Consider the following 18,822-nt stretch of genomic DNA (forward strand, 5'->3'; position numbering starts at 1 on the left):
AGGAAAGGACCTTTTCCATTTTATCAAGGAACCTCTCAAACATAGTGTTTTACCCTGTTGAAGTTTTAATTTTAAAGATTTTTTTTTTTGATGTGGACCATTTTTTGGAAAGTCTTTATAGAATTTGTTATAATGTTGCTTCTGTTTTGGTCTTTTGGCCGTGAGGCACGTGAGATCTTAGCTGTATTAATGGGACCCGCACCCCCTGTGTTGGAAGGCGAAGTCTTAACTACTGGACCACCAAGGAAGTCCCAGAGTTTTAATTTTAAATGTGACATGTATTCCAGTGCAAAAGGGTCCTTAGGGAATTGTCAAACGCCAAGAACTGTACATACAGTTTTTAAATCAGGGTCTTAGAAATATTCAAGTCAAACAAATTTGGGGCGGATGTATTAAGTACCTGCTTTGGTTCTTGCCTGAATGACATCAGCAGAATGAAAGAGAAATAATAATCGATTTTGTTAATAATTCAAGACAGCGACGAGAGTGTGTGTGGAAGAAAGAAGGGAGTGTTTGAATTTAAGGCCGTGTCTGACAGCAGCGTGAGCCTGGAAAGAGGAGGGTGGGTAATAACATTTATCAAGTGATTGTTACATGCCAGGTGCTCTGTGTGAGCTTTAATCTTACCTGTTCTAATGAGCTTCCGGGTAAATATATTATCAGACCCATTTAAGGTGAGAAAATTGAGGTTCTGAGAAGATACACATCACGCAGCTAGTGTGTGGAGGGTGGGCTCTGACCTGGCTCGGTCTGTAAGGTCCACACTGCTCCCTTTGAGGATGCCTTCCTAAGTTACTTACAGTGTGGAAATAGATCCAAACTCTGAATTAAATGAACCCTTACACACGTATACTGTCCCTGCCCCCCACACTTACGGATGTGTGTATAACTTCTGCTGTTTATTAAAGAATTCAGGGAAAAACAAAGGGAGCAACTACCAGCCAGAAACTGGGCAACAACCATGTCCCAGTCCTTGAACATCAGCATTACAAATTCTCTTTTATATCCGATTGTAACACATACATTTCCAGGGCTGGCTTTGGAATCCGTAGGGGAGAGAGGCTCTTGTCCTCACAGTTACCTTTCGAAAGGGCAGTAATATACATTTGCCAACTGCATGTGTTCTAAAGGTGGGGTGGAGTAGGAGTCAATGGAACTGACTTTGTAGGTCAAATATACGCTAGAAAAGAAACTCAGATACACACATGGAGGAGAATCATGGTAAACAGGCAAACTCTACAGCTCAAAGAGATTCACGTCTACTTGTGAAAAGAAGTGGAGCCAGAGCATTCATTCAAGGTGATGACTATAGGACTCAGCCCTCTTCTGTATTAAAACGGATGTGGTGAGAATTACATGAGATAACAAGTGAGGCTCCCTGTCTGGTACCGACACAATGGGGGATTCTTGGTAAATGGTAGCATTAGTTAATATCATTGTCATTACCATGACTTGGGGTCTAAATTGTGAGGGTGAGAAGGACTTGGCAGGGTCAAGGATGTCTGCTGTATTTTTTCATGTGGGTGACTGGGAGGACAATGGTGCCATTTATAGAAGTGAGGCCTCCAGGAAGAGGAGCTGTGTTTCTTAGCTCCTGGTTGGTTCCCAAGCGTTCTCAAGTCCAGGTCATTCACCTTGAATCCGGAGCTGCCCATTGCCTGCAGCCGGCTTCCCACAGGCGCGTGCCGGTGACTTCAGTTGGGTCCTGAGATGCATTTGAAGGGCACGGCACTTCAGTCCTAACTGCTCAGTTTGTCCTTGGCCATTCCCACAGCACCCCTTGACTTCCTGGTAGACCCCTGATCTGTGTCTATTCCGGCTGGTAGGCAGCCGACCCTCACTAAAGCCCTTATAAAAGTTCCTGGTGTGGGGCAAAAAATAATGTCATTAATAATACAGAGGCTGGATATGAGTTAGAAGGAAGCCTTGTAACTGAGGGGTAGAGAACTTTCCTTTCCTGCATTCTCTCTGCCAGGGGTCGCCAAGGCACAAGCTGGCAAAGCTGGGCATTTAGTTAATGGCTTTTCCTTCATCCTTTTATCTACTTCCCCCAGGTAGTCTCATTAGATTGCTCCCGTTACCTCCCTTGGAGAGGAACCAGCCTCACTGTTGGGTAACATTTAGGTCATTTGACTCTTCAAATTATAATGCTAGATCTGCTAGAAAAGAAGAGACTACACTCCTGAAGAAGATATTAAGGCGACCTGTCTTTCTGCCCCCTTTTGTTTATATGAGAGATGGCGGTGGGGGGGGGGCAACTTCAGGAACGAATCTGAGGTCATTCCAGAAGCTTCTCTGATCGCAGTGGGCTTGGCCCAGGACGTCCCCTGGTTCCAGGAGTGGAGGATGTCACTTGGTCAATGAAATCTGAGCATCTTCAGCCAGATTTTAATTTTAAGGTAGCCCTGGGGTGTGAGCCTGCCCAATATAACATTATACCCTCTCGCAGACAATTTGCATTAAGAAAGGGCTTCTGGTCCCGGGGAGCTGGCAGAGTGGCAGTGGCGGGGTTGAGAATAATTTGGCACAGAAGTCCTGGGAGTTGTGGCCGGGGTTATGGAGAAAAGTACCCTGCTTCTCACCCTCACCTCTGGGGGTCCCAGGATACACCTCCACCTAGAGACCCAGCCCTCTTCTCCAGAGGAGGAGGAGAATCTCTCCCACCCTGGGAGGACATAGATGGCCAGTGCTTCAGTCCTTCCCCATCTCTGTGTCCACATTCCAGTTAGATGCCCTGCTGTATTTGCATCCCCGTTGGAATCACTGTTGAAATTGACTTTGTGCTTCCCAGGAACTAGCCAGCTGTGGATGGAGTAAGAAGGAGAAACATAGTCTCGCTCCCAACGTCGTGGCCTTTACCCGGAGGTTTAACCAGGTAAGAACGCCGCTTGCATGTGCCTGTGCAGATAGCGCTCTGTTGTCCCCCATGGGCTGGGAGCCCCTCCAGGCTTCAGTCTCAGGCACCTGGCCCCAGGTCCAAACCCCTCTTCCTAAGCCTCCACCTTCATCTGTGCTTTTTCACACAGCGGGAGGAATTGAACACCTCTTTTCTGTGTTTAAATCATTTCGGTGGCTTCCAATTCCACTTAAGCTAGGGTTCGGGCACCTTAATGTGCCCTACAAGGTCCTGCGTGGTGGGTCTGGCTTCTGTCCACCTCTCCAGCCTCATCTCTTGTCTGTTCCCCCACTCTGTGGGCTTCGGCCATCCTGGCCTCCCACCTCTTTCCTGCTGCATCACATCTTGGTCTCATCAGGGCCCCATTCGTGCTGTCCTCCCTGTTCAGCTCCCAACCAGATCTCAGTGGGAATGTCACTCTCTCTAGGAGCCTCCCATGAATCTCAGCCTGTATAAGGTCTCCCCGTCATATGTCCCCTCAGTGCACCTGTACTTCTCCATGTGGTCCTTTCCCCATCTGTCCTCATTCTGTGTAGCTCTTTAGTCTCCATCTTCCTTGGCCATCTGTGGGCTCCATGAGGGCAGGAAGCATGTCTATCTTGTTCATCACTGTGTCCCCCACCACCTTGCCCTATGTCAGGCATTAATAGACCTTCAGTAAATATATGTAGAATGAATGAATGAGGTACTCAGGAAACACTTCTTGAATTGAATTTCTTTGAATTTCTGATGGCCTGGTCACTGGCCACATGCATGCTACTACAAACCGACTTGGTCCAATCAGAACCTTTGCTCCAGGTAGGAAGTGCTGCATCCCCACCTAAAGGAATGATATCAGGGACTTGGACCAAGTAAGTGGGGTAGGCTTCTGACTGCTCAGACAGACCTGCCAGAACATGATCTTCAGTAGAAAGTACCCTGCAAGACCCCTTTGAACAAACCAAAGCTCCAAATGGGGCTGTTGACAGCTTTTCCCCTTTCTTCTTGCTTTTCTGGTTTCAGATGAGGACAGTGGCCTCGAGGTTGCACAGTGTACGTGACTGGGGCTCTGGGTGTTGGGCCTGGGTTCCCTTTGGGCCTTCCCTCCAGCTGGGCTGTCCCGCTGGGAAATGCCGGGTCCTGCGCATTGCCGTTACTCAGCTCTCTCCAGGCTTCTCCAGCCCTGGCTGGTTACCGCTCCAAGCATAGTGAGAGACTCAGAGAGGCGCCAGCTTGTGTTCTGATGATCAAGGCCAGAGTTCACATTATTGTTGTTTTCTGAGATACAACAGGAACTAAGGAAGGCCTAGCCACATCTGTGGTAGGGACTGTACACCCTTTGTTTTGAAAAGAGAAATACTGAAGTCTTTTTTTTTCTTCTTCTTTATTTTCAAAATCTTTTCCTTTTCAACTGAGCTTAGTCTTTTAAAAAAACCAGATGTGTGCACAGTATCAGGGGATTCATAGTTTCCTTAGCAAAACTATTTGGCTGGGAGCCAGCTCAGTCCCACCTCTGATCAGCTACAGAGCTCCCGGAGGAGGGACACTGGTGGCTCTGATGTAATCTGCTTTGCACGTGGAGGCCAGGTCAGCTTGGCAAAGGGCAGTGCAGCTTGTTCTGCGAACAATTGTATTGTGTCCAGCTCAGACCAAGTGGGTGAAATGAGCCAGAAGTAAAGCTGCATTCTCACAGAATGCTCTGAGAAATGGTCTCCCTGCTGGCCTGTGAGCCACTTAGAGAGCAGTTCCTGGACACAGCCCTGGTAGCTCTGGTTTGAAAACTGGCCAGCGGCCAGTCCATCAGCCGCTGGGGCTGCTTTCCCTGAGATGAACTGATTGGCGTCTCTTCCTGGCAGACTTTCATGTGTGACAACAAAGCTGCTCGTCAGACTCCAGATGAAGGCAAGCAGGTCACTTACCTTCCTGAGCCTGTTTTCTTTATCTGTGAATGAAGATAATAATAGTACTCACTTGGCACAGTTGCTACGAAAATGAAATGAAATGATACAGGTAGAGCTCTTAGCGCTGTGTCTGTATGTAGTAGGCATCCAAACATTTTTTCGGGAAGAAAGGGAAGATTAGTTGATTGGAAGGAAGTTGCGAGGGAATCTGAGGCTCCCTGTGGCCAAACCAGAAATCCAGCAGCCAGTGTTCTGGTCGGCCTCTGAGGACGTGCCTGCTTCTCCATGGGACCGGAGTCCCTTGGGGTTTGTTTATACAGTGGCTGAGATGGAAGAGCTTGGCCAGGTTCCCTAAGGGTCTGTTATGGGCCAGGCTTGTGTCTTGGCCCCAGGGAGTTCACCATAAAGCCAGAAGTTCTCAGTCTTTTTCCGATCACGGGTTCTTTTGAGAATCTGACAATATCACATATGAACCTGCCCTCAGATAAATACATGGATATATACATTTCCATTTAATTTGAGTGGGTTTGCTGCCTCCCCTGCCCACTGCCCCCCAAAGTCTGTACATGAACACTTTAGAGGTCTGTGGACAGCAGGCTGAGGAGCTGTGGTCGCATGGAATCAAACAGACCTGAGTTTGCACCTTAGCTCTACAACTTGTTGCCTGTATGATCTTGGGTTGTCTTTCAGCCTCTGACCTTCCTCATTTATAAAATAGGAAGAATCATTTCAAGTGATTTTTGAAGCTTAAATGAGAATCATGGATGTAAAGGGTTTAGCTCAGCACTTGATATATAGTAAACAAGTAATATTAGCCTTAAAAAGGGTGGTAGTGTAGTGGGAGCTACAAGCTGAAAGGAAGGTTAGCCTTGGGCCTAAGTGCTGGTGGTGGGGTTGAGATTGTGTCCTGAAGATGAAGAATTAGGAAGAGACAGAGAGGGAATTTGGATGACTTGGTTCCAGTCCAGGCTCTGCTGCTAACTTGTTCTGAGGCCTTAGGCAGGTCCAAGTCTAGGTCTCAGGACCCTTATGTATTAGCAGAGATTGGACCAGGCAAAGGTTCCCAACACTTTGCCCTGGAGGACTGCTTTAACGTTTCTCATGGACTCATATATATATATATATACACATACACGTACGTAGTTCTTAATGACTGAAACCCCAGCTCAAACTCGCCTTACTGGCTTATGTAACAATGTCCAGGGAGAGACTAGACTTCATGTATTGCTTGGATGGCGCTGCTCTCTCCACCTGGAGGTCCCTGGAGACGTTCAGGGAGGTGGTTTCTCTGTGCTGGCTCCCCTCAGGCGGCCCCCTCCTCTGTGGTTCCAAGATGGCTGCCAACAGCTCATTGTGAGGGCAACCCCTGCAGAAAAGACCTTCCTCTTCTTCAGTAGCTCCATTTGATGTCCTGGAACAGAGACTCTGGGGTTGATGGCCCTGGCTTGAGCCCCATCCTGCGCTTCGTGATCTCATCACCCTGACCAGGAAACAGGAGGCTCTGGCTGGCCAGGTCTCAGAAACAGGCCTTCCCGTGGAGGTAGGGTAGGGGGCCAAGGCCGCAGGGACTGAGATGGGAGGACTGGCAGTTCCTCAGGGAAAGTTGGTGCTCGGACAGGAAGAGGCTGAGGGATGGCCAGAACCGCCCGCAGACCCTCTTCCCTCTTGCACTCTTCCATCCAGCTCTCAGCTTTCTCCCCTGATCAATCTGCTGATACCCCATCCATGCGTCATTAGCCTAGTCACCGAATATTCCTGATCCCTCTTGGCTTTAATCGAGACTATTTAAAAAACAGTTATTGAGCACTTAGGCTCAACTTACTGAGTTAGATTCTGTGCTAAGCATTTAACCTGCATCATCTAATTCTGTTTTCACAAAACCCACTGAGGCCGATATTTTAAACCCATTTTATGGATGAGGAAGCTGAGGTTCTGGAAAGTGAAGTAACTTGCTCAAAGCCACATAGCTGGTGAGTTTCCTTACTTAGGGGCCTCCCCATTTTTCTGAACATGACTCCAGTAGAATCCCCTGTTCTTCCAGACTTCATTTATCACAGGGCTGGGAGGCAGTGTTAGCATTTTCCCTTCCAAATGCTACCTCCAAACAATTATTCTTTCCTCGTTGTATAAACCCTCTTTCATTTGAGGCTCATTACTTCTGGTTATATTCATTTATTTATTTAATAGACATTGACTGCACATGGTACCGGGCTCTGTGCTAGGTTCAGGGGGTCAGCAGTAAACTGGATGTAGCCCTTGCCATCATTAGCTCATAGTCTGGTGGGGGAGACAGACGTGATGGAGGGGATTACAGTCCAGGGGAATCAGTGCTAGGGTGGGAAAACCAGAGGAGAGGTGTGGGCAGTAGGAAGGGAGGCCAGGGGACTGGATTGGAGTCTGTCCCATTAATCTTGGTGAACGACGGAGATGTAGAGTGGCCGGGCTCAAGAGAATATTAAGAGACCGAATGATAGCACTGGGTGATTGATTGGATTTGGAGGGAGATGACAGGGAGGCGCAAAGGAGGCCCCGCTTTGGTCCTTGGCAGCGGCACTCTTTGAGGTGGTGAGTGCAGAGGAGGAGGAGCAGTTGTGAGAGGGGAGATGACGGCGAGGAGAGAGGTCTGGGCGTGTGAGCTCAACCATGCAGCAGGTAACTGGGTATTTGCGTCTGGGAGTCGGGAAAGGTCCAGCTTGAAGATGCCGATATTGCAGTCACCTGCATTCGAAGCCGCAGGAGTAGATGAGGTTGCCCAGGGAGCAGCGGAGGCCCACGTGAGAGCCTTAGGGCTTATGGGAAGGGCAGAGGAGAAGGGGCTGAGAAAGAGCAGCCTGGGCACGAGAAGAGCACCCAGAAAGGCTGGTGTCTTGGAAATCAGTGTCTCAAGGATAACGGAATGCTACAGAATGGGTCATTTAAAAGGACTAAAAAAAGAGTCTTTTATGTTTAGCAGCACGGCGGTGCTAGGCTCAGCAGGAGCTGTTTTGCGGGGGTGTGAAATGGAAGCTGGGCTGTAGCAGCTTGAGCGGTAGATGTGAGGAAATGGAGAGAGCAGGTGTAGGCGATGCTTGAACAGTGGCTCTAAGGAGAAAGATGAGAAGAAGCGGGTAGCTGGAGGGGTTGAAGACATTCAGGGAGGTGTTAATATTTCCTCTTTTCTTTTCAGCAGAAAGAGCCTTGGGGGTGTACATATTTTGAATGGAAAGAGCCAGTAGACCGGGAAAAATTAAAGATGAGGAGAGAGAGGGAATACATAATGAAGTGAAGTCCCAGCGAAGGTGGGAGAGGCCGAGGCCTGGGACCTCTTCATTGTAAAAGGCGAGTCTGCAGAAAGGAAAGATACAGACACAGGTCTGCTTGCAGGTGTGGTGCAAGAAGGTTCGCGGCTCCTCTTTCCTCAGTGAAATAGGAGGTGAAGGCGGGGAAGCAGGAGGAAAGCTTGAGGGGTTTGGGGGGAGCTTGAAAAAACCACTCCAGGGGAAAGAGAAGGTTGACTATGGAAATATAGGAAGACTTGTGGGCAGAACCGCTGAAAATAGAGGTCGTGGCTTTTAAAGTAGCCCCAGGGCATGAGGGTAGCTGGTTTTCTCTAGTTGCACTTTGCAGCCTAAAGAGAGGGGCACAGGAAGGCAAGTGGTTGGATCCATCCATGATGAGCAAAGCAGATTTTTTTGAAGGACCATGGGGCAAGGGACCTAAAGGTACTGGCTAAGAAGGGGCTGAAGTGACAAATGATAGGGGATCCATCTGCTCAAGAGGAAAAGGGCCACCAAGGACTCCAAGGCGTGGTGAGAGGGAAGGATGGGCACAGCAGTGGGGCTGGGGTCAAGGAGCAGGTGAGGATTAGAAGGTTAAAGGTTGTGGCCCGAGACTGGAACTTCAGGTTTCTGATGCAGCACAGTCCTGGGTAATTTGGAGAAGGGGGTGACTGGAGTGATAGGTGGGTAAAGTGATAGGTTTGCTAAAGTGACCATGGTCGTTCACAGTGATGTTGATGTTATCCAAGGAATAAGGCAGGGTTTGCTATGGAGAGGAAGGCAAGTGGTCCAGATTCTGATCTGCTTGCTATCTCTAAAGTTTTACCTTTCCAGAATGTAAAAAAAAAAAAAAAAAAAAAAAGGGACTCATATATATGTAGCCTTTTCTGACTGTCTTTTCACTTAGCCATATGCATTTAAGATTCATCCATGTCATTATATGGCTTGATGGCTTTTTTATGAGTACTGCTCATTGTATGGATTTACTAGTCTATCCATTCACCTTCTGAAGGACTTACAGTTTTTGATGATTATGAGTAAAACTGCTATAAACATATGCATGCTGGGTTTTTTTGGTGTGGACATAAGACTTCAAATAAACTGGGTAAATATCTAGGAGTACAGTTGCTGGATCGCGTCTGTACCATTTTGCATTCCCACCAGCAAAGAGTGAAAGTTTGTGTTGCTTCAGGAAGAAATAAAACTGTCTTTATTCACAGATGACATGATGGTCTATACAGAAAATCTCAAAGAAATCTATTTTTAAAGCTCCTGGAACTAATAAGGGAGTATAGCAAGGTTGCAGGGCACAAGATCAATATATGAAAGCTTCCCTATATACCAGCAATGAAGAATTGGAACTTGAAATTTAAAAAAAAAACACCATTTACAGTAGCACACACATACTCGAGAAATACTTAGGTATAAATCTAACAAAGTATGTACAGGTTCTGTATGTGGAAAACTATAAAACACTGATGAAAGAAATCAAAGTAGATTGAAATAGAGAGGTATTCCATCTTCATGTATTAGAAGACTCGTTATTAAGATGTCAGTTCTTCCCAGCTTGATCTATAGATTCAATTCAATCCTAATTGAAATCCCAGCAAGCTGTTTTATAAATATCAGCAAACTGATTCTAAAGTTTATATGGAAAAGGCTAAAGATGTAGGATAACTAGCACAATACTGAAAAAGAATGAAGTTGGAGGACTCACTCTACCTGATTTCAAGACTAATTGTAAAGCTATAATAATCAAGACAGCTTGGTATTGGCAAAAGAATAGATGCTTAGGATTATGAAACAGAACAGAGAGCCCAGAAATAGACCCAGACAAATATAGTCAACTGACCTTTGACAAATGCATGAGGGCATTCAGTGGAGAAAGAGTAATTTCTTCAACAAATGGTGCTGGAACAATTGGAACTGTTTTTGTGTCCGTGAAAAAATGAACCTAGACACAAGAGTTTAGGCCTTTCATAAAAATTAACTCAAAATTGATCACAGACCTAAATGTAAAAGACAAAACTATAAAACTTTTAAAAGAAAACGCAGAAGAAAACCCTACATGACCTTTGGTGATGAGTTATTAGATATAACACCAAAGCACAATCCATGAAAGAAAAAATTGGTAAGTTGGACTTCATTAAAATTAAAATCTTCTATTCTGCAAAAGACATTTTTAAGAGAATTAAAAGACAAAGCACAGACTGGGAAAAATATTTGCAAAACACATATCTGATAAAAGACTTGAATCCAAAGTATATTCTTAATACTTAACAATAAGAAAACAACCCAGTTAGGGACTTCCCTGGCGGTCCAGTGGTTATGACTTTGCCTTCCAATGCAGGGGGTACAGATTTGATCCTTGGTCTGGGAGCTAAGATCCCACATGCCTTGTGGCCAGAAAAAACAAAACATAAAACAGAAGCAGTATTGTAACAAATTCAATAAAGACCTTAAAAATGGTCCACATCAAAAAAAAAAGAAAATCTTGAAAAAAGAAAACAACCCAATTAAAAAACAGGCCAGGGACTTCCCTAATGGTGCAGTGGTTAAGAATCCACCTGCCAATGCAGGGGACATGGGTTCGATCCCTGATTCAGGAAGATCCCACATGCTGTGGAACAACTAAGCCCATGTGCCACAACTACTGAGCCTGTGCTCTAGAGTCCACGAGCCACAACTACTGAGCCCGAATGCTGCAACTACTGAGCCGACACGCTGCAACTACTGAAGCCCGCGCACCTAGAGCCTGTGCTCTGCAACAAGAGAAGCCACCCCAATGAGAAGCCCGTGCACTGCAATGAAGAGTAGCCCCGCTTGCCGCAACTAGAGAAAGCCCGCGCACAGCAACAAAGACCCAACACAGCCAAAAAAAAAACAAAACAGGCCAAATATCTGAATAAGTACTTTACCAAAAAGATGTAACCAAGGGCAAATAAACGTGAAAAGATGCTCAGCATTATTTGCCATCAGGGAAATGCAAACACTATGCACCTATTAGAATGGCTAAAAAACAACCCAAAACAAACAAACAAAAAACCTCACGAAACCTGACAATACCAATTGTTGGCAAGTAATCGGAGCAACACAAACTCTCATTTGTTGCTGGTGGGAATGAAAAATGGTGCGATCCAGCAATTGAACTCCTCAATATTTATCCAGTTTATTTGAAATCTTACATCTACACCCATACACATATTCACACACACACACAGATACACAAATAGCACACAAATATTTGTAGCAGCTTTATTTATAATAGTCAAATACTGAAAGTAACTAGGATGTCCTTCAATAGGTGAAAGGATAGGCAAACTGGTAAATTCATACAATGGAATAGTCTTCATCCGAAAAAAAAAAAAAAAGAATAAGCCATCAAGCCATATAAAGACATGGATGAATCTTAAATACATATTGCTATGTGAAAGAAACCAGTCTGAAAAGGCAACATAAGTGTGATTACCTCCCCCATTTTTTTTTTGACGTTCTGGGAAATGCTGAAAAGAATTATGGAAAGCTAAAATTATAGAGATGGTAAACAAATGAGTGGCTGCCAGAGGTGTGAGAAGGGGAGAGCTTTGAGTAGGTGAAGAACAGGGGATTTTTCAGGGTGGTGAAACTATTTTGTATGATACTGTAATGTTGGATACATGCCACTGTGCATTTGTGAAAACCCTTAGAACTTTACAGCACTAAGAGTAAACCTCTTAGTGCTAACTATGCAAATTTTAATCATTGTGGAGATTAAGGGGTCCTAGGATGGAATGTAGAACATAACAAGTGAACCTAACTGGATTATAAATGTATGAAACAACCTCCCTGGGAAGGGTGAGGGGAAAAGGTGCTGGCCTAAGTAACTTTGGAAATGAGGGAGCCTGAAAGACTAAAGACAAAAGGAACTGTATGTAAGCACTGTGCTCGGATCAGGTTGTTTCCCAGGGGCAGATGGGTAACGGTTCTGGAGCCATTATGCGTGAACACTGGAATTGAACGATTAAGGAAATGGGTGGCAGATGGTGGGACCCAGGTTTCTCTCATCTGATGGAGTGGGAAGTTGTAGACAAGCAAGAGGAGGCTAGAGTGATCCATACGGTAATGGATTGGAGGTGGGGACATTAGTAGGAAGTCATATTTAGCTTAATATAGATACAGATGGTTACATATAGAAATATTTATAGGTATGTATATATACAAGAGTTAGGGTACACACACACACACACACACACACACACACACACACACACACACTTCCTTGCTCTGCATCTGAGAGGACCTAGAAACAGTGATACCTAAGTAGCACGAGCACATGTAGCTCCCAGACCTTGGTTTCTAATACCATTATCTAATAAAAGGAACCAGGGGGCACTTCCCTGCTGGTCCAGTGGGTAAGACTCTGTGCTCCCAATGCAGGGGGCCCGGGTTCGATCCCTGGTTGGATGCCTGGTTGGGGAACTAGATCCCACATGCATGCCACAGCTAAGAAGTCCGCATGCTGCAACGAAGATCCCGCATGCTGCAACTAAGACCCAGCCGGCGCAGCCAAAATAAATAAGTAAATAAATAAATAAAATATTTTTTAAAAAAGGAACCAAGGCTCCTTGGAGAAATGGCTGGTTTCGGACTGGGACAAGAAATGTACAGGATGAGGCAGTAGCATCTTGTAGTTCCAGAAAGTAAGGAGGTGCTCATACAAACCAACCGAACAATGCTGGGGGCATGTCGAAGCCAGCCCTCAGTGGCCAAAGCTGGAACAATTTGAGTAAGGAAATAAATAACATAGTATTGGATCAAAACCCCAAAGTATCCATGAGTCCATTCTGATGTAAACAAATGATGGAATAAATAAATGGGGGAGACTAGACAAACCTCCTATGCAGAAGAATTCCAAATAATCTATGTAGATATTTTGCCCTCAAGAAGGTGGAGCACAACTGCCTCCTTCCTTCCATAGCGACTTCCTTCCAGAGTTTGAGGTGATAGTATTATTTATGCAACCAGTTCCCTATTGATGGGCATATTCTTTTGCTTTATAAACAGTGCTTCAGTGAACCCTTGTATGTATATCACTCTACATTTCTGTATTTTTGTAAGATAAATATTCCAGGGAGAATATAACTTTTAACAGCTTGAAAGATGTATTCAAGTGGTTCTTCAAAATGGTCCTGTGAATTTATACCCCTGCAAACAGTGTATGAGTATCAGTTTCTCCACACTCTTGGCACACTGTATGACTCACAAAGGGGTAATGTATTCTCTTTAATATAAACCCCTTTTAGTAATCAAGAGTCAGAGGACAGGTGTCCCAATAGAAAGGTGGATGAAGGACCTGAACACGTAATTCACAGGCAAATAATACAAATGGCCTATAAATATTTGCAACAAAAAACTGAAAAAACATGCAAAAATATGTTAACTGAGGAGTCATGAAAGAAATGTAAAATAGAAACAGTGAGACATTAGTTTGTCCACTAAGTTAGTAAAGAAAAAAAGAGCTGTAATGACTGGTATTAGCCTGCTCCAATTTTTATGGATCAACAAATAAAACTTTTGGAAGCCAAGTTTTTAAATATATACTTTTGAAAAAAGGTACACATACTTTTATTCACTCTACCTTACAGGAATTTATCCTCAGACCTTAATTAAAAATGTATAAAGATATATGTCTAAATATGTTCACCACAGCATTGTCTATCACAACAAAATAATTCGAAATAAGCTACCCAACAGTAGGAGGTTCCTTAATGATGAGACATCCCTAAGATGAAATGCTTGGCAGCTGCTAAAAAATATGTTGATATTCTTATATATTTATAAAAATTCTTGTGATAGTATGATTAATATATACCAATTTAATTGAAAAAGAGAAACATGTTCTATGACTAGACAGACATATGTTCTGAGACATGACAAACATATGTGCCAAGAAGGACACATACCACAGTGTTTATCAGGGGGTCTGTATGTGAGAACGAGCTTGCAAATGACTTCTGTCTCTTGTGCTTATCTCTGTCCCTTTGTCTTCTACATTAAGCTTCTATTAAATTTTGTAGTTAAAAAACAAAACAGTTTAAAACCACGCTGATTCTCCCTTTGTAATGTCTCTCTCCTCTGCCCCTTTCCTCCATCTCCTAAAACACTGCCCTCGCTCAGGCCTCCCGTCTCTCACTTAGACCATCGCCTCAGCTTCTTGATGGGTGTCCCTGCTCCTGCAGAAGGGTCTAGCCTGTCACTCCTGTGCTCAGAAGCCTCTGGAACTCTCCTTGCACAGCATAGTGTCCCATTGTTTCTCTGGACCCCCTTCCCTTCTAAGTTCAGCCTCCCTCCCGCCCCAACCCCACGGGGCACCTGCAACACCAGTCCTGTCCACCCGCTCAGCTCTCCCTGGTCTCCTCACCTGTTGAGGGTCTACCCATCTTTCAAGGCCCACCTCCTCTAGGAAGCCTTCTTTTCTCATTATCTCCCCCATACTCCAGTTCACTTGGTTTGAACTTGTTTGATGGCCATGATCACCAGCTGCCTTTTAATACAGTGATTTCTGGACTGACAGGTCTGGACTCGCAGTGCCTGGAGCACACAGTAAGGGCTTCGTGAAAGTCTGCTGAAGTGAACTGATCCAGAGTTGCCTCTGAACACCACCTGAGTCAACTCTGCCACGTTCCGTAATTATGCTTTAAATAGGTGTGATTTTTTTTGACACATAAGAATCTATTAAATTATACATATAAACCATCACACTTGAGATTTATGTGGCATAAAAGTGTGCATGTATTAAAATATAAGGTTTATGGGCATATCACCTAGAAAAAATCTTGCTATATGGAAAATCTTTCTTCCATAACTGGCTAGTAACATTTGAGTCTGAACTTAATTTTAGGCAATTCCTTGGAAAAAATGATTCTATGGAAACCCAGGCACGTCCTGGAGGCAACCACAGATAATTACACAGAGAAAACTTTTCTATAATATTCCTGCTTAATATAAGAAGCCAAATTTTGATACTTGGTGATTTAATTTTTTCTTGTTTTCTCATTGAAAAGTGACAGTATTTCAGTAAAGGGAAGACATTTGGTTGCAGCAGTAAACATGCTTTGATAACTCTGGACTATCCTTAACTCTTTTAGTCTTTGTAAAATTTAGAGGTTTTAGATGCTTAGCCTTCCTTTTCATTCCACGTCTCCCCCATTCTCTGCCCATCTCTCCTCCTTTCTTTGCGGTGCTGTCATTGCACTCTTGGGCATCCGTGTTTCACATAGAGCTGTTGTTATAGTCATGAAACATAAACAGGAAAGCAAACCACTGCCCAGTGTTTCTTAGCATGAAGCTCCTCTTGTTTCATTGAGGCATCGTGTGAGTCAACTAGACACTGATGGATGACTTTCTTGTTCCCACCAAAGGACTCAGGGGCTCGAGGATGGTCAAGTGTGAATGATATTCTGAACGAAAAGTACCAGTATATCCTTTTGGCATATGCTGACTCCAGAAAAACATGCCCTTTTACCTGCATTGCTTTACAGAACTTTAAGAGATGTTTTTGTATCACTTAAATTATTGGGCAAACCTCTCCTAGAAAATGAAATTTGTTATAATTGTGCAAATATAGGTGAGTCCTTCTTGCCTTGGGTCTGGCTGGGGATATGGATCTCATAGGTGGTACTGCCAGCATGCATATCCCTTTGTCTGGCCATTTGTCCATCCGTCCATCCATCCATCCATCCATCCATCCATCCATCTCCCCATAACTGGGATCCTTCTGAGCAGAAATCCTGTCTGATACATCTCAAAATTTCCTGAAGTACCTTTAGGGAGACCCATATGTCGATGGAGGCCCAATAAGTCCCCTGGCTAATGATGGGAGTACTTATTTCTCACAGCACCACTATGCATGTTGGAGAGCTGGTGCTGACGGCATGGGACCCACTTGTAGGGTTGAGTGTCATAAAGGAACCCTCAACCTCCTGCAACCCTAGGGTTTGCTCTGTCAGTCTCCCAACCTCTTAGAAATCCCATAGACATAGTGGGCGGGGTAACTTGGTTGGTCCGGCATTTAACAACTGTTCTGGGGTGTGTGTGTCTGTGTGTGTGTGTGTGTGTGTGTGTCTGTGTCTGTGTGTCTGTGTTTGACTCTACAGGTCAGTTTTTGGGTTGTACGAGAAATTCTAACAGCACAGACTTTAAAAATAAGGGCAGAAATCCTGAGCCATTTTGTGAAAATAGCCAAGGTAAGCTGTTTTATTATTGCTTTTCCCCTTCCTTTCCTTTCTTTTTTGTCGCAAAAAGGTGTTTCCTTGGTACTTTGGGTGCCGATTTGCTCTGGATGAGCCGGGCAGGGTTCAGACACGGGGCTCTGGCCCAGCTTCCCCAGGCAGAGGCAGCTGTGGGACCAGCCTGGCTGCTTGCTGGGCCTCCCAGCCCCTGTGCATGCACAGGCAGGTGCCCTCTGCCCTGTGGTTTTGGCAGCCAACCATTCTTTGTAGCTGGCCTTTCACAGACTCTCCACGAGGCCCCAGTGGCTACCTCTGGGATCCATTCATCCTCCTATTCAGATTTAGCCAGTGCCAGGAGTTGATGGCTTTTAGTCAGCATCGGAGGTTGTGACACCATCACATCCTGCACAGTTTATTCACGGTCAGCAGAGCTCACCCCACCCCATCTTGCACTTGAGGCCCGGGCCCTGCTGCCCTGACCCCACCCCCTGGGTCTGCCCTGGTAGGGTTGGTCCTTGCCGGTTATTGGGCACCAGGCTCACGTCTTTACCCCACTTGCCCCTCCTCTTCCCTCATCTCTGCCAGCCCAGGCTGTGATCCCACGGGCCTTCCTGGACCACTCTCATCTCTTACACAGTCCTGCCAGCCCCTCCCGGCCCACTGCTCCCCACCACGGGGCTCACCTGACTCAGTGGAGCACCGTCCTGTCTGTTTACTGCCTGCTTTGTGTGTGCGCGTTGTCTTCCCACTCAGGTCCTAGGCCAGCTCACCTTCACTGCGGCCCCTCTCTGGCCAGGTGCCATAGCTGCTGCTTTACAGAAATGATTTCATTTGAAGCTGACATTATTATTACCCCATTTCCGGAGGAGGAAGGGGAGGCTTAGAGAGGTGGGTGTCCACGCCCAGGCCCCATGGTCAGTCGGAGCGTGTCTGTCTGCCTTCAGGAGAGCTGCTCTGCTGCCCCTCACAGCAAGGTTGTGTTCATCCAGCTCGAAGTATGTTAGGGGCATGGACACTTTTACGTCCTGTGCATTCTGAAGTGCCTGCCTGGAACTGTTGCTGGGCGTAATGGTACTTGTTGCTCTCGGTGAGTTCGTGCTGGGCCACGAGAGAAAGTGGGATGAAGTTCCAGCCCATCTGGTGCTTTCAGTTTGGAAGTTTCCAGTCCCTACCCAAGGGATCCAAAACGATTCCTCCTTAAGCTCTGCCATCTTCCGATGGTGGATCATCACGCTGGCGCTGTGCCCTGGGTATGTTCTTGTTCGAGCCTCCTCCTTTCTCTGGGCCTTGGTTTCCCATCTATAAAATGGGAAAGGGGTGGATTAGATAATCTCCCAGAGAACCTTCACCTCTAAAAGAAATTCTGTGACAGGCATAGCCATTCAGATACAAAGGATGAAATTCAGCTCACTCAGAATCTACTATTACACACAGCAAACGATTAGGGAATATTACGAGATGTATGAAATGCAGTATTAACTTGTGTGGTAAGGGAGAAATCTCCAGGTAGGAACAGAGCCGTGAGGACTAGGCATAAGGGCTTTTCGTGGATTTGTTCATTTTACTAAGCCCTGCTCTGTGCTGTACTAGGTCCTAGGGATATGATGGTAGATATCGCTTCATCCCGGCTCTCAGGGAACACACAGTCCAGGGTGAGAGAGGGGCAAGTGCAAGCAAATACAGTCCAGTGGGCTGAGGAAATGCACAGGCTGCCGTGGGAACATGCAGGTGGGGTCGGGTTGGGGACAAGTCTTCCTGACAAAGAACAAGCGACCCACGCCACACTGCCCGCTCTCCTGGGTGCCAGGCACTGGTCTAGCAGTTTACGTGCACCATCGCACGCAGCAGAGGTGCTGTGATTACCTTCCTCATTTTAAATAGGAAGATGTCGAGGCTCAGAAGGCTTAGGTAACTTGCCACAGGACACACCAGTAGTGGGAACCCGGGTTAGAGTCAGGCCTCTTGGTTCTGTGGAGCCTGCCGGCTACACAACTTTCACCGACTCCTGGGAGTGAGAAGTGGGACCCGGGTCCTGTTGGCAGGTTTCCCTTCAGCATAAAACCAAGAGCAGAGCAATTACAGTTTTCTGCGCTCACCCTCACCTGTGTCTGCTTCTGTTGCCCTCTGTGGTAAGGAACTTGTCTGAGATGGAATTAAATCCAAGTGTTCTCACTAATTTGGGGCCTGGTTCAGAGAAGCATGGTCAAGTGGCTGGGAAGCTGGAGCTCCGTGCTCCCAGCTGAGGAGATCGTGCAGATTGATAACATCTTGCCCCAGCCTCCCGCTTCCGGGTGTGAAGGTAATCGCAGTAGACCCATGTTGATGTTGTTGGCACAGTGGAGGTTTCAGTTTACAAAGGCCTGCTGGGACAGTTCAGACTCATCTAAAAAAAGAATAGAAAGGACATTATCAAACCTCATCCCGAGCCATGTTTCTGTCCAGCAGCCAGACTAGTCAGCTTATGGAATTTTGCAGATGTTTTAGATGCAGACTCACCTTTTGACAATCTGAAAGAAAAAGAGCATATGGTTTCTGTGAACTTCCTAGAACTGTATTTTCTACATGAGATATTTTTAAGT

The 18,822-nt window shown here is 45.7% G+C and overlaps 1 protein-coding gene across 16 annotated transcripts in view; it reads left to right on the forward strand.

Moving 5' to 3' along the window:
• RALGPS1 (Ral GEF with PH domain and SH3 binding motif 1) overlaps positions 1–18,822 on the forward strand; it is a 273,494-nt gene that overhangs the window by 84,327 nt on the left and 170,345 nt on the right. For all 16 annotated transcript variants that reach the window (XM_024762460.1, XM_024762461.1, XM_024762466.1 and 13 more), the window contains exons 6-7: positions 2,792–2,875; positions 16,169–16,258. In XM_024762460.1, the coding sequence (XP_024618228.1) occupies positions 2,792–2,875; positions 16,169–16,258 (174 nt within the window). The remainder of the gene's footprint in view (positions 1–2,791; positions 2,876–16,168; positions 16,259–18,822) is intronic.

Source organism: Neophocaena asiaeorientalis, unplaced genomic scaffold (assembly GCF_003031525.2).
Source record: "Neophocaena asiaeorientalis asiaeorientalis breed wild unplaced genomic scaffold, Neophocaena_asiaeorientalis_V1.1 scaffold78, whole genome shotgun sequence".
Taxonomy (NCBI): domain Eukaryota; kingdom Metazoa; phylum Chordata; class Mammalia; order Artiodactyla; family Phocoenidae; genus Neophocaena; species Neophocaena asiaeorientalis.